Here is a 12,448-nt window from a genome sequence, read left to right as displayed (position 1 = left end):
ATATCGTTATCGCTATATGCGCTATCGCATACCAACTAGCCCAAGCTGCCACGCTTCTAAGGCAAGGATATATACAGCGCGGTGTGACGGCACCAAAACCGATCCGTAGAAAAGTCCATTTTTACTAGCCATATGATGATGAGCAAGACGGCATCTTCATCCGAGGCGACGAAGACGGCGGTTCGAATAGCGCTCGCATTGTTGCTGTTCCGCCATCTTGGCTGAAAGACTGTGCGTTTAGACAAGTTTCCTTTTGTATATTCCCACCTCCGTGGCAATATGTTGCGCTGCCACGCTTTTTCTCACAGGGGGTTGATGCTTGTCTGCCGTTTGGGCCGGCTATATGGAAAAGCTAGATCAGCTATTAGCGTTGCGGGGATAGATGGGCTCGGCAATCTATCCGGCAAATCTTCGCACCTGTGGGCGGATTTGTGGATCAAAGGGCAACGCGACCGGTCTCTTATCCGAGCCGTTGTTGCTACATCTCGCGTCGTTATACATATGCTCGTAAATGTGACGGGGTTACCGTCGATTCGCATGGGACGCATGTGATAGCGCTTATCGCGTTCTCAGCGCGCTCTTCAAGCGTCAAAGTGTTGCCTTTCTTTCTTTCTTTCTTTCTTTCTTTCTTTCTTTCTTTCTTTCTTTCTTTCTTTCTTTCTTTGTTTCCTTGTTTCTTTCTTTCTTCCTTTCTTTCTTTCTTTCTTTCTTTCCGCAGTGTTCTGCAGTTTTAGTTAGACGTCCAGCCCCGCCGCGGTGGTCTAGTGGCTAAGGTACTCGGCTGTCGACCCGCAAGTCGCGGGTTCGAATCCCGGCTGCGGCGCGGCTGCATTTTCGATGGAGGCGGAAACGTCGTAGGCCCGTGGGCTCAGATTTGGGTGCACGTTAAAGGTCCCCAGGTGGTCGAAATTTCCGGAGCCCTCCACTACGGCGTCTCGGGACCTTAAACCCCACATATCGATCATCGATTAGTTAGACGTCCAGAAAAGTAACCAACAGTAAGTCAAACGAAACCTTTTGAGATGCGCTGCTTACTGGTAGCATCGAATGATTTCGTCATGGCCAACAATTCAGCGCCGCATGTATTCGCCTTCGAGCGATTTCTTATAACGAGGTACTCGTCAAATCCTAATAGCCAATAACGTGGGTGGCTTACAACGAGAAGTGCGCGCAATGACCAGAAATCGTAATAACGAGAAATTCGCAATTGCCACAAATTGTTAAAAAAAAAAGAGGATCGAGAAAGACCACCGCAAATTTCAGTGACTACGAGTTCGTAGCATTCGGAAGCTGCAAAAAAAAAAAAAACGAGAACGTCGTAATTGCCTAGAAAAAAAATTCGTTATAACGAGGATCATCGCATCGACGTGAAGTTCGTAATAGCGATGTCATGGAAGCTTTACTGCTCGACGCGAGATACTCTGCGCGTGTTAGCGGGCTGTTTCAGCGAGTGGTGGGGGATCGCGTCGTCAGGTATACCCATACTATATGTACTGTCGCGGCGTCATGCGAGCCGGCATAGGTATACGTACAGCCCCCCCCACCCCCCCGCCCTGGCGTATGTGCTCTGCTGCGCTGCCAAACGACGTTGTTGTCCACGAGCGTATTGTTCTCTGTATACGCGCCGCGCTTTCCTTTGTTTCACTACGTCCTCTTCCCTCCCTCACTTTTTGTTCATCTTCGGTCCATGACGTATAGTGGTGTAGGTGTCCTAGGCATGCGCTAAAGAAATGGGGAGGGGGGGGGGTCACCCTGTAATTAATGAAATCGGGAGTTTGACAAAAAGCTCGTCTGGTCGGCGAGCTTGTCTGGTCAAAAAAATAATAGCAAGATGCTGACCAAAAAAAAATTTCAAAAGTAACGCAGATGTTTCCTCTGTGTTTAAATTAAACACAGAGAAAACACGTACAGACGCAAAGGTCTGTCTTACTTTTAAAGTTTTTTTTTTTTTGTCGGCCTCTTGCCTTTACCTTTTGAGCACGCTCTAAGGTTTGCGTTTCTGATGGAGGTGGAAACTTTGTAGGCCCGCGTGCTCAGATTTGGTGGGTGCACGTTAAAGAACCTCAAGTGGTCGAAATTTCGGGAGCCTTCCACTGCGGCGTCTCTCATTATCATATGGTGGTTTCGGGACGTTAAACCCCCACATATCAATCAATCAACCGCACTCTAAGGTTTAGAGGGGCCCATTAAACGCGAAAACTGACTGTCGGCGTCAGCGTAAGGCATAATAAAAAAAGAACATTGCGTGATGACGTCAGCGTGACATCCTCGCTTGGTCGATGTTGAGCTGATCACGGAGGCTATGGAAATCGAGGGGAGGCACAGAAAGCGTTCCAGTTCAATTGTGGATGCAGTGCAAGGGAAGGGGGCTGCTAAGGCGAACATTTACTCAACCCCCCTCTCCCCCTCCCCCCGCCACCCAACCATATTGAAGAGCCCCGCGGACGCCTATGCTGTAAGTTGTTGACGTCGGGATTGCGACGGCAAAAAAAAAAAAAAAAAAAAAAACTTGGCTGAAAGGTGTGTTCGTTGGGCCGTTGGTGCCGCCGCCGTCGGCCGTTGTAGTTTGTGAAGGCGCCGCGAGGTGACGACACACGCGTCTGTCGCGGCGCCGACAGACGGAACGACAATAATAAAATAAAGTAAATAATAATAATAACAACGAACGCGGCGGCATCGTGCGCCGCTCTTTCGACACGCTCGGTCGTCGCGATTCCGCGCGTCCTCCGAGCGCGCACTATTTGCAGTCGCGCATATTCTTTCGCGTATCGGACTGCGCCTCTTTCCCTCTCCCCTCTCTCCTTTCTCGTCGTGAGCAGACGGTGTATTATATGCTGTGTGTGCGCGGTGGCAGTATTGAGGCCGGACGAAGGCGCGAGCGTTTGGGATCAAGGCTGCTGCTTGCAGCTCCTCCCGTGCACACACGATGGATAGATGGATGATATGAGGTGGATAGGGGTGGAGGAAGGGACGAGAAGAGATAGATGGCGCCTGGACACTGTTGCCCGGCGCGTTTACTGCCAATCCTGCCCCCTGGCGTAGTAAGGGGCGAGCTTTGTGAGACTTACCCCCGTATTCTTAATCGCACTTAATCTTCGTGAGACTTACCCCCCGTATTCTAGAACGTCCCTTCACTCAACGCTTCTCACCTTCACTTGAGGAAGCCGATGGTGGCGCCATCTCTAAGAACGGCAAGTCACTGCATATCAGGGATAATCTGGTGCGATTCTTGAGTAGCGCCGCGTCATTTTCGGCCGGGCGGCGGCGCAGCGCTCAACTCTGTCGAGTGAAGGGTGAAAGTCGAGACGAGGAGCGTTTGTGAATACGGGGGGGGGGGGGGGGTTTGACCCGTATTCACAAACGCTCCTCGACTCAAACTCGACCTCTTGCAAGGTATCCGTGTGATGCTTCTCGCGTCACAGAAATTGCAATGCGAAATATATCCTCAAGTATTCCTTGAGGTGGAGTTCGAGTCGAGGAGTGCATTTCCGATGGAGGCGAAAATGCTGTTAGGCCCGTGTGCTCAGGTTTGGGTGCACGTTTTTAAAGAACCCCAGGTGGTCGAAATTTCCGGAGTCCTCCACTACGGTGTCTCTCATAATCATACGCTGGTTTTTGGGACGTTAAACCCCTCATATCGATCAATTGGAGTCGAGAAGTGTTTGTGAATACGGGCCTTACAGTACGGCAATATTAATGACAACTAACGGGTAGCAATGGCAAGAGAGGATTAGGGGACGTTATTTGAAGTAATTGTAATGTAATTATAAAGAAAGAAGCGCATGAAGATAACTCGCCACCGGCAGTTGATGAAAGATTACCGGCCAATGGCAACTTATTTTTTGTCCACTTTTCTTTCTTCATAGTTACGTACAATTAGTTCTCTTAGCATCGTTGTATGTTCTCATTAGTATTGTGTCCGACAATCGTAACGAGAAGGTAACTCGCCACCGGCAGTTGATGAAAGATTACCGGCCAATGGCAAGTTATTTTTTGTCCACTTTTCTTTCTTCATAATTACGTACAATTAGTTCTCTTAGCATCGTTGTATGTTCTCATTAGTATTGTGTCCGAAAATCGTAACGATCTTTTAAATTTGAGCTTCTTTCCTTCATTAAATAGTAATTACCGCAGATACCTTGTACACTGTCTGTCGAGATCGAATTCGAAAGTATACCGCGTTTAACTGGGGGCTCTATGAATTCCGAGCTGTCACCGTTCGCAGTTTTTAAGGCGAAGAACGGGCTTAAAAGAGACGCACAGAAACGCACACCGCAGTGTATATTATGTGTCCGTTTTGTATTTTTCGCTCTACCCCGTGATTATTAGCAAGCACCAACGATATCGAGAGCAAGTCCTTCTGCGCAGCGTCGATTGAATGGCTGCTGAGTTGATTTGTCTCCGAAATGTCAATCTTTAACACTACGACTTCCGCTTCCAACTTTTCAATTTCCGACTATAGCCCTGTTTTCTCGCCTTGCCCGCCTTTTTCGAATTCCGCGTAGTCATTTGTCTTTTTTTTTTCCTTTGCCACCGACGCGGCTGCCTTCTCCCGCGCTGCTGGTCACTCCCGCTAATGGCCCGTGCGGTCATCGTGCACACACCTACCGTAGTACGTGCCACTCTTGCCTGCTGCGATTGAGAGACGGAGAGAAAGAGAGAGTCTCTGCGGTCATCGTGCACACATCTACCGTAGTACGTGCCACTCTTGCCTGCTGCGATTGAGAGAGAGAGAGAGAGAGAGAGAGAGAGAGAGAGAGTCTCTGCGGTCATCGTGCACACATCTACCGTAGTACGTGCCACTCTTGCCTGCTGCGATTGAGAGAGAGAGAGAGTCTCTGCGGTCATCGTGCACACATCTACCGTAGTACGTGCCACTCTTGCCTGCTGCGATTGAGAGAGAGGGAGAGAGTCTCTGAGGAGTCCGTTTCGGCCTCGGCATATCGCCGCTTGACTGACCCACTTCGTGGTTTTTCGTTTTCTTTCATTTTTCGTTCGCATATAGTTTCTCCTCGTCCTCCTTGCTTTGACCGCCGCGTCACTCTCGGCCGAATGACTGACCGGCGGCCTCGGAAAGATTCCTTTGTGCCTGGACGCAACTCGCGGCTTCGGTGGTGTTTATTGTTGTTTATTTATATACGCGCTTCGAAGGAGGGAGGGATGTCGTCAAGCTTTTGCTGTCCTGGAGTTGCGGATTGTTTCTTGGCGCCGATTTCCGGCTTAGGTGGCCGGAAGTTTGTGGAGATGACGTCATTATGCCTGCTTCTGTTGCGTTCTTATGGGCATGAGCGTGGGCAGGGTCCCCCCCCCCCCACCCTAAATTGAATTTGCAACTTTGACATGGAAAAATCCACTGCACTCTGAGGAAAAGACCTGTCGTCCTCAATTTAAGCTGAACACTCTTTGTAAGTCTCCAGGTTTCTGCTCCGTAGCTAAGTACCGGCAAGATACAGCTGTTATATACCTTCCTCTTGAGGGATAATGGCAATCTACGTGTCATAATTTGAGAGCTAGTGCTTGCCGAATGTGCTCCACCCCATTCTTATTCTTCTAGGTACTTCAATCTCGTGGTTCGGCTCCTCGGTTATTACCTGTCCTAAGTAGACAGTATTTTACAACTTGAAATGCACTATTACCTATCTCGAAGCGCTGCTCTTTTCCGAGGTTGTTGTACGTTACTTTCGTTTTCTGCAGGTTAATTTTAAGACCCACCTTTCTGCTCTCCTTGTCTAACTCCGTAATCATGAGTTGCAATTCTTACCCTGAGTTACTCCGCAATGCAATGTCATCGGCGAAGCGTAGGTTACTAAGGTACTCTCCATTAACTCTTATCCCTAACTTTTTCCATTGTTGGCCTCTGAAAATTTCCTGTAAGCACGCGGTAAATAGCACGGGGAGATTGTATCCCCCTGCCTTACACCCTTCTTGATTGGTATTCTGTTGCTTTCGTTATGAAGCACTATGGTAGCAGTTGATCCCCTGTAGATTTCTTCCAGGATATTTATATATACTTCATCTACGCCCTGATTCCGCAGTGTTTGCATGACGGCTGATATTTCTACTGAATCAAACGCATTCTCGTAGTCTATGAAGGCTATGTATAGTGGTTGGTTATATTCTGATCATTTCTTTATTACCTGATTGATAGTATGAATGTGGTCGATTGTTGAGTAGCTTGTTGGAAATCCTCCTTGTTCCTTTTGTTCACCCTAACATACCCCCTTAAAGGGATAGCAAAGACAGAGAAAGGTAAAGTGGAAGGTAAGAAGGATAACCAGGAGACACATTTCCGGTTTGCTACCCTGCAATGTGAGAAGGGATATATGAGGTGAGGAGGGTAATGGGTTAGAAGCGATTTTTCCCAATACTACACCACCGCGCTTAGCGCGAGAACGCTTTTTGGTAAGCGTAACAAAGACGCGCTTAACTAAAATGCAGGTGATGACGCCACCTTGAAATTTCCGCACCAAACGTCTTGGCGTCATGTTTTTTTTTTTTTAACATCTACTAGGCTTTTCTGAGTTCCTAAACGACAAAAATAAAGAAGTACATCGTCATCTGATGGTACCGTATACTTAGCATGCCAAGTTTCAGGAAATATATTTGAGCCTCTGTCGCCAAAACACAAAGAACAACATGCTTTGAAAACCGTGACGTCACGCAGGGAGATTCGAAAATGAAGCGTTGACATTAGTTTTCGGTCTACGGTGGTGACATTGGAGTTCTCTAAAAGAGTTACTATCTCTAAACATAAACCGATTCAATGTTTCGCTTCCATGTCCCTTTAACGCCCATCTCCGCCGAGGTGGTAGGAAATTCCGGAAGTCAGTGTCGATGACGTCAGTGCATCGCAAAGCGCCAATAGCGCCAGCGTATGTGCGTCCGAAAGGGACACCCCTCTTCCCACCCCCGACCTCCCCGCCACTGACTTTATTTTTATCGCTAAAAATAATCTTCTTGCGAGGCTATGCGGCCACTTCACCTCGTAACGTGCTTCATAGAAAGACACGCGGGATAGGTTGTTGACGGTTCACACTACGCTCTGCGAGTTGTGTGGTGGAAATGTTTCCCAAATACTCGATTTTTTTTTTTTTAAGTGTGAATACACTTTATAAGCGACCCCAAACCATCCACCGCCGTCGGCGGCGTCCGCAGTCTTCTCTCTATATTTAAAAGAAAGAGGACTTGGCGGGCCGCAGCGCGACGCTCTACCGAATAAGCCACGGACGCGACGCTGATAGTCCCCCTCCCCCTTCGCTCGCTCCTCCGCTCTCCTCGCTCGCTGCAGCTGCGCGCGCACCCCTCTCTCTCGCGCGCCCGCCTTCTCTCTCAGTCTCCCGTCGAGAGCGGGTCGTGCGATGGATGTCCCGGAGGCAACGCTACCATCTGGATATAAGACGCGTTACTGACACCGATATCAGCGTCGCCAACGGATTTTAACTTTACTCCCCCTCATAGCATCACCCCGTGCATTCGCACTTAACCATGTTCACCCTCGGGGAAATGCTTGGGAGTTTTTAGTGTAAGATAATAATAAAAAGAACGGAGCATATGGGGAGTATTTCTGCCCCACGATTGTAATAGTCCCCTGTCTTGCCCGCGTTTCTTGCAAACCCCGCTTTCGCCACTTTCTCATCGAGAATGCCATCTCACGCACATGAGGGCGCATTCCTTTTGAGACCGGGAAGGGCGGAGACCACGGCGATTACGCGATTGGATTGGATTGGATAAACTTTTATTTTGTCCTCCAAAACACAGATCACTGTGTTGCGGGCAGCTCCCACGTGGGGACTGAGATGCCAAGCTCCTTAGCCGCCTCGCGGGCTTGGTGGACAGCCCAGAGCTGATCTGCCAAGGATGAGCTGCGGATTGCCGCCTCCCATCTGGCAGAGGTGATGTGCGATAAATGAGCGAATTTGGTGCACTGCCAGAGCATGTGTTCTAATGAAGCTATTTCCCCACAATGTGGACAAAGATTACTTGGGTATAGGCCAGGGTACATGATGTGTAACATTTTCAAAGTAGGGTACATCCGCGTTTGCAAAAGCCTTAATGTAAGTGCTTGGGGCCGGGTTAGATTTTTGTGAGGTGGAGGGAAAATCCGTCTAGACAGGTAGAAATGTTTAGTGAGCTCGGTATATGTTGTAAGAATTTCCCGGTTATCTCTTTCACCGGTAGAACGCATCCCCGGGGAGGCGCGGTTACGTGAGGATGGCAGAAATACTTCCCCCCCCCCCCCCACCCTTCCCCAAATACTCGATTTTGTTCTTGCACTCAACGAGTGATTGAGTGAAATGAGTGTTTTTCTGTCTCGCAACAATGATCGTCGCCTGTCTCGCGTTCCTTTCTTTGCATTATCGTCGCGCGTCGGGCACCTTCACTTCAGGAACGACAAGCGCGTAATCACCGTGACGTAGCGTTCTTGATAAGGAAGTGACTGCAGCGCCGAGTTTTCAGGAGAGAAAGCGCAAGCAGGCTGGATGAGGATTATTGTTGTGGCTCCATCATTCGTTAGTGTTGCGTTGGGTGCAGAGTGTACGCAGTAATTAGTGTACCAGTTATTTTATACCAGCTATGTTACCAGTTATGTGCCAGTTATGTTATAGTTAGAGTGTACCAGTTATGTTATACCCTCTTGAAAGAGTATAACATAACTGGTACTTCTGTCGACACCACGCAGAAAGAAAAAAAAAGCAAAAAAAAAGGGGGCAAGTACTGCTACTCCCGTGTTTTCAGCATACACCTAACGCTTTATTCTCTCTCTCTCTCTCTCTCTCTCTCTCTCTCTCTCTCCCCTTATCTTTCCCCTGCTTTCTTATCAAGGGGCTTCACTTGGTAGATCTCGTCAGTGACGCTTCGGGATAATAAACGCTTAGCTTTATGACGTCATCGGCATCGGGCGATCAAAGCGTCTCGCGCGCCGCGTGGAGAAAGAACGGTCCGTCGCGGTAGTGGCACACGCGATCTAACCTGCCAATAATATGACTTTGAGTCGAGGGAAGGGCGGCCAACTCAGCTCCGCCGCGCGGCCAAGCCTTTTGTGGGCCTTTTTTTTATTTTTATTTATTGCCGCCTCGGCGAGTGTCGTGAGCCCCTTTATTGTTGTTTTATTTTTTTTCGAGTCCGTCCACGCTGGGAGGTGTGGGTTTGCGTACCAGACCCTTTCTTTTTCTCATCTTCTTCTTTTTCTTCTTCTTTTTCTTCTTCTTCTCCTTCTTCTTCTCCTTCTTCTTCTTCTTCTTCTTCTTCTTCTCCTTCTTCTTCTCCTTCTTCTTCTCCTCCTTCTGCTCCTTCTTCTCCTTCTTCTCCTTCTCCTCCTTCTTCTTCTTCACTGACGGCGACTCGACTCTTTGTACGCCCGTGGGGTCTCGAAAGAATGAAAGGCGCCCGGCCAACAACACGAGTTGTTGTTTATTGGGGCATAAATCGAGCGGTACATGTGTGCTTTCCGTGTAGTCTTTTCCGAACCCCCCCCCCTCTTACCCTGCATGGTCGCGCTTATAACAGGCGGCCAAAGGCAACACTACTGGTCGCATCAGGGTGTGTCTTCGGTGAACGCCCACACATCGCAAGCATACGTGCTCCGTATGGCTTCTAACGACTTTTCACCTAGCCGAGCACTGTCAACCAACTGGCCGACTACTTCGCTAGGCTTTTCTCTTTGTATTAGTTTTGTGACATCGATTGGAAGTTTTTGAAAACACACGATGGAATTTCAGCTGCATTACGTCGTAAGTTATGAAAATGAATGGCGAAGGGACCACAGCAGTCAAAAGTGAAAAGGCTTGAAATTTTATCTCTTAACAATCCGGCTTCAAGACGTGCAATGTGTAATTCCACGAAGTGGAAAACATGAACGTATTATGAATGTGAGCATGAAATATGAACTGAGCATGAACAACATGAAAGGAACACATATTCAGTAGTTGGTAAAGAATGCCTTCTAAAGGTGACGTGTCGTTACCCTTGCTTAACTGCTGTCCTAATATTCAAGGAAACCATACCAGCTGGCAATGCCTTGTTCCAGATGGTTCATGAACTCCAGACCTTTTTTTTGTTTCTCTTAATTCAGTTCGCTTGACGATGACGAATGTTGACTGGGCCATCTCCTCTTGTTTGTTACAGACATACTCTGGCCTGTTCTGCGTGGTCGTCAACCCGTACAAGAAGCTGCCGATCTACACCGAGAAAGTAATAGAGCTATTTAAGGGCAAGAAACGCCATGAAGTGCCTCCCCACATATTCGCTGTCACCGATGGTTCCTACCGCAGCATGTTGCAAGGTTGGTGCCTCTTCTTCGTGGATTTGAAAATCGTTATCCTTTTGAAAATCATTGTCCTGTCACGTTCAGGCTGCATGTATTGTGTTAGAAGAGAATGTTCTGAATCAGTTGATGCCCAAGTTGTCTAAACATGTAACTTATGATGCATAGCTTTCCTCCTGAAGAAAGGACAGAGGAGCACATCCACATATGCGTGTGCATGAAGTGACGTGAAGAAGGTGGTCCTGGATATGGAATTCCTGTTCTTTCATGCTCCAAGTATAGTGGCACAGTTGGGCCAGTGAGTCTCTCATGCTAGGTAGCAAAGTTACTCAAAAGGTTTCTCCTTTCGAGCACGCTTTCTGGTGAAACCTTTGAAATGTTGTGCTGAAGGTGTCGTTTCCGAAATCTTGCCTGGGACAAACAGGATGGTATATTGATGTTCGCTTGAGGGAGTGTGCCAATGGCATTACTAAACACGATGGTGCACATCTTCCTTCGCATGTTCCGCCATGCTTTTATGTGTCGTGTTTTGTGCAAATTGAAATTATTTATTAAGTTACCTCGTGTGTACTCATGCCTGCCAGTACATTTTATAGGCTTGCGAGGACTCGGCCTTTTATTTGATGCAAAAAAACAAACTGAAAATTTTTGTGTCAGTACCCCTTTAAGCATTCTTGCCATTATGATGAACAACTTCGTCACTTTCACCTGCAAGCGCGAATTGCAGGACTGAGTTAGAGTGGGAGCATTGTGACCAATCTCTCATTAGTCGCTACAAAAAAAGTTTTGACGCTCGTTAGCAGTGATTTGCTGTGCGGCTGTGTTTCTTCCACTGCAGCGATGTGGGTGCTGTGCAGAAAAGCTCTGCTCGTACAACCATCCGTTTGGGAAGTGCACGCAGGGGCAGGAAATTGATTTCCCGGATGTACTTTCATCTTTGTTTTTTTCTCGTTGTTGGTCTGGAGGCGTTTCGATAAGGCTGCCAGCGCTGCCACGTGTGATTTCGAAGCCAGGGCTCGTGCTAAGGTGCGAGCACGGATGGAAGGAAGTCTGAAAGGGCGCAGTCCTCTCGTCGAGCAGCGGGGAAGGATGTGATAAAGATCACGTAGTAAGGCAGGACGCAAACGAGGATGGGCATGTTACACACACTGTGCGTACAGTGTGGACACATTTTATTGCGAGTACTGTAAATACAAAAGAAAAAAAAAAAAGGTTATGAAACGTATTGACTCGAGGTGCATGTAAAGCTGTTCTAAGCATTGATGACTTATTAACCATTGAGTCCTCTTGAGAGGCATGTAAAGTTTACTTGGAAGTTTTTTTTTTATTTGTTTACTTGTGTATTTGCTTGAAGATACCAGAGCCCATCGTGGCCATTGCCAGAGTGGGACTATGTGAAAATGAAGTCAATACTTCAAAACCTGCACCTTGTAAACAAAGTATGGGAAGAAAATTCTAGAGAGAACATAGCTTGCATGTAATATTCTTCCTTTTTCTTTAGGCGTAAAGTTTCTCTAGGCGTTATCTTGAGAATGCTCATCGGGCTATCGTATCACAGCTGTTAAATCAAAACTCTTAAAAATTGGTATGACTGATAAATGAGCTGTTTTAGCAGAAAATAAGAGTTCATCTGTAACTTTTAAGACCTGGATTCATTCATGTACAGGGACCCAGGCAGGTTGTTGGTTACATTACTTTGATACAGCGCTTAACAATTAACAGATGTCCAAATTCCAACCAATAGAATTGTGTGGTGTTGTAACTGGACTGAAGTTTAAATTCTGGAGTAAGAGTCGCACATACGCGTCGGCACACCATTTATAGCACAGTCCACTGCCTGTAACCACATTCGTTTCAGCGACGGAGTGCGCTGGCAATGCTGAACTTGTCTTTTTTTCTTTCTTTTAAGTGTGATTTAGTAATGGTCGCACTACATGTAGTTCGTGTGCGTGTGCTAGCTTGCTGCACACGCCTGGATGTTTCACCAATGTCTCGGTTGATCAGCCATGCCAGCAGGAAAACGGAGGGGCACGCCTCGTTGGTTCGGGGAATGTGCACCATCAGGCCTCAGCCCACGCACTGTGACAAGCATTCATTGTCCTCGCTGCCGCTTCTCTCGTTTCAACTGTCTCTCTTGTGTATTGTTGTAGTGAACTGTAGAGCAGCTATGTACAGTTGTTCTGC

At 47.7% G+C, this 12,448-nt stretch overlaps 1 protein-coding gene across 3 annotated transcripts in view; it reads left to right on the top strand.

Annotated features, from left to right (window-relative positions):
• Nucleotides 1–12,448, top strand: part of zip (myosin heavy chain 10) — a 107,730-nt gene that overhangs the window by 48,120 nt on the left and 47,162 nt on the right. For all 3 annotated transcript variants that reach the window (XM_037431614.2, XM_037431612.2, XM_075868690.1), the window contains exon 2: nucleotides 10,126–10,282. In XM_037431614.2, the coding sequence (XP_037287511.1) occupies nucleotides 10,126–10,282 (157 nt within the window). The remainder of the gene's footprint in view (nucleotides 1–10,125; nucleotides 10,283–12,448) is intronic.

This window comes from Rhipicephalus microplus, chromosome 7 (assembly GCF_043290135.1).
Source record: "Rhipicephalus microplus isolate Deutch F79 chromosome 7, USDA_Rmic, whole genome shotgun sequence".
Classification (NCBI taxonomy): Eukaryota; Metazoa; Arthropoda; class Arachnida; order Ixodida; family Ixodidae; genus Rhipicephalus; species Rhipicephalus microplus.
The sequence above is the reverse complement of the archived record's forward strand: the minus strand, read 5'-3'. Positions and strand labels throughout refer to the sequence as shown.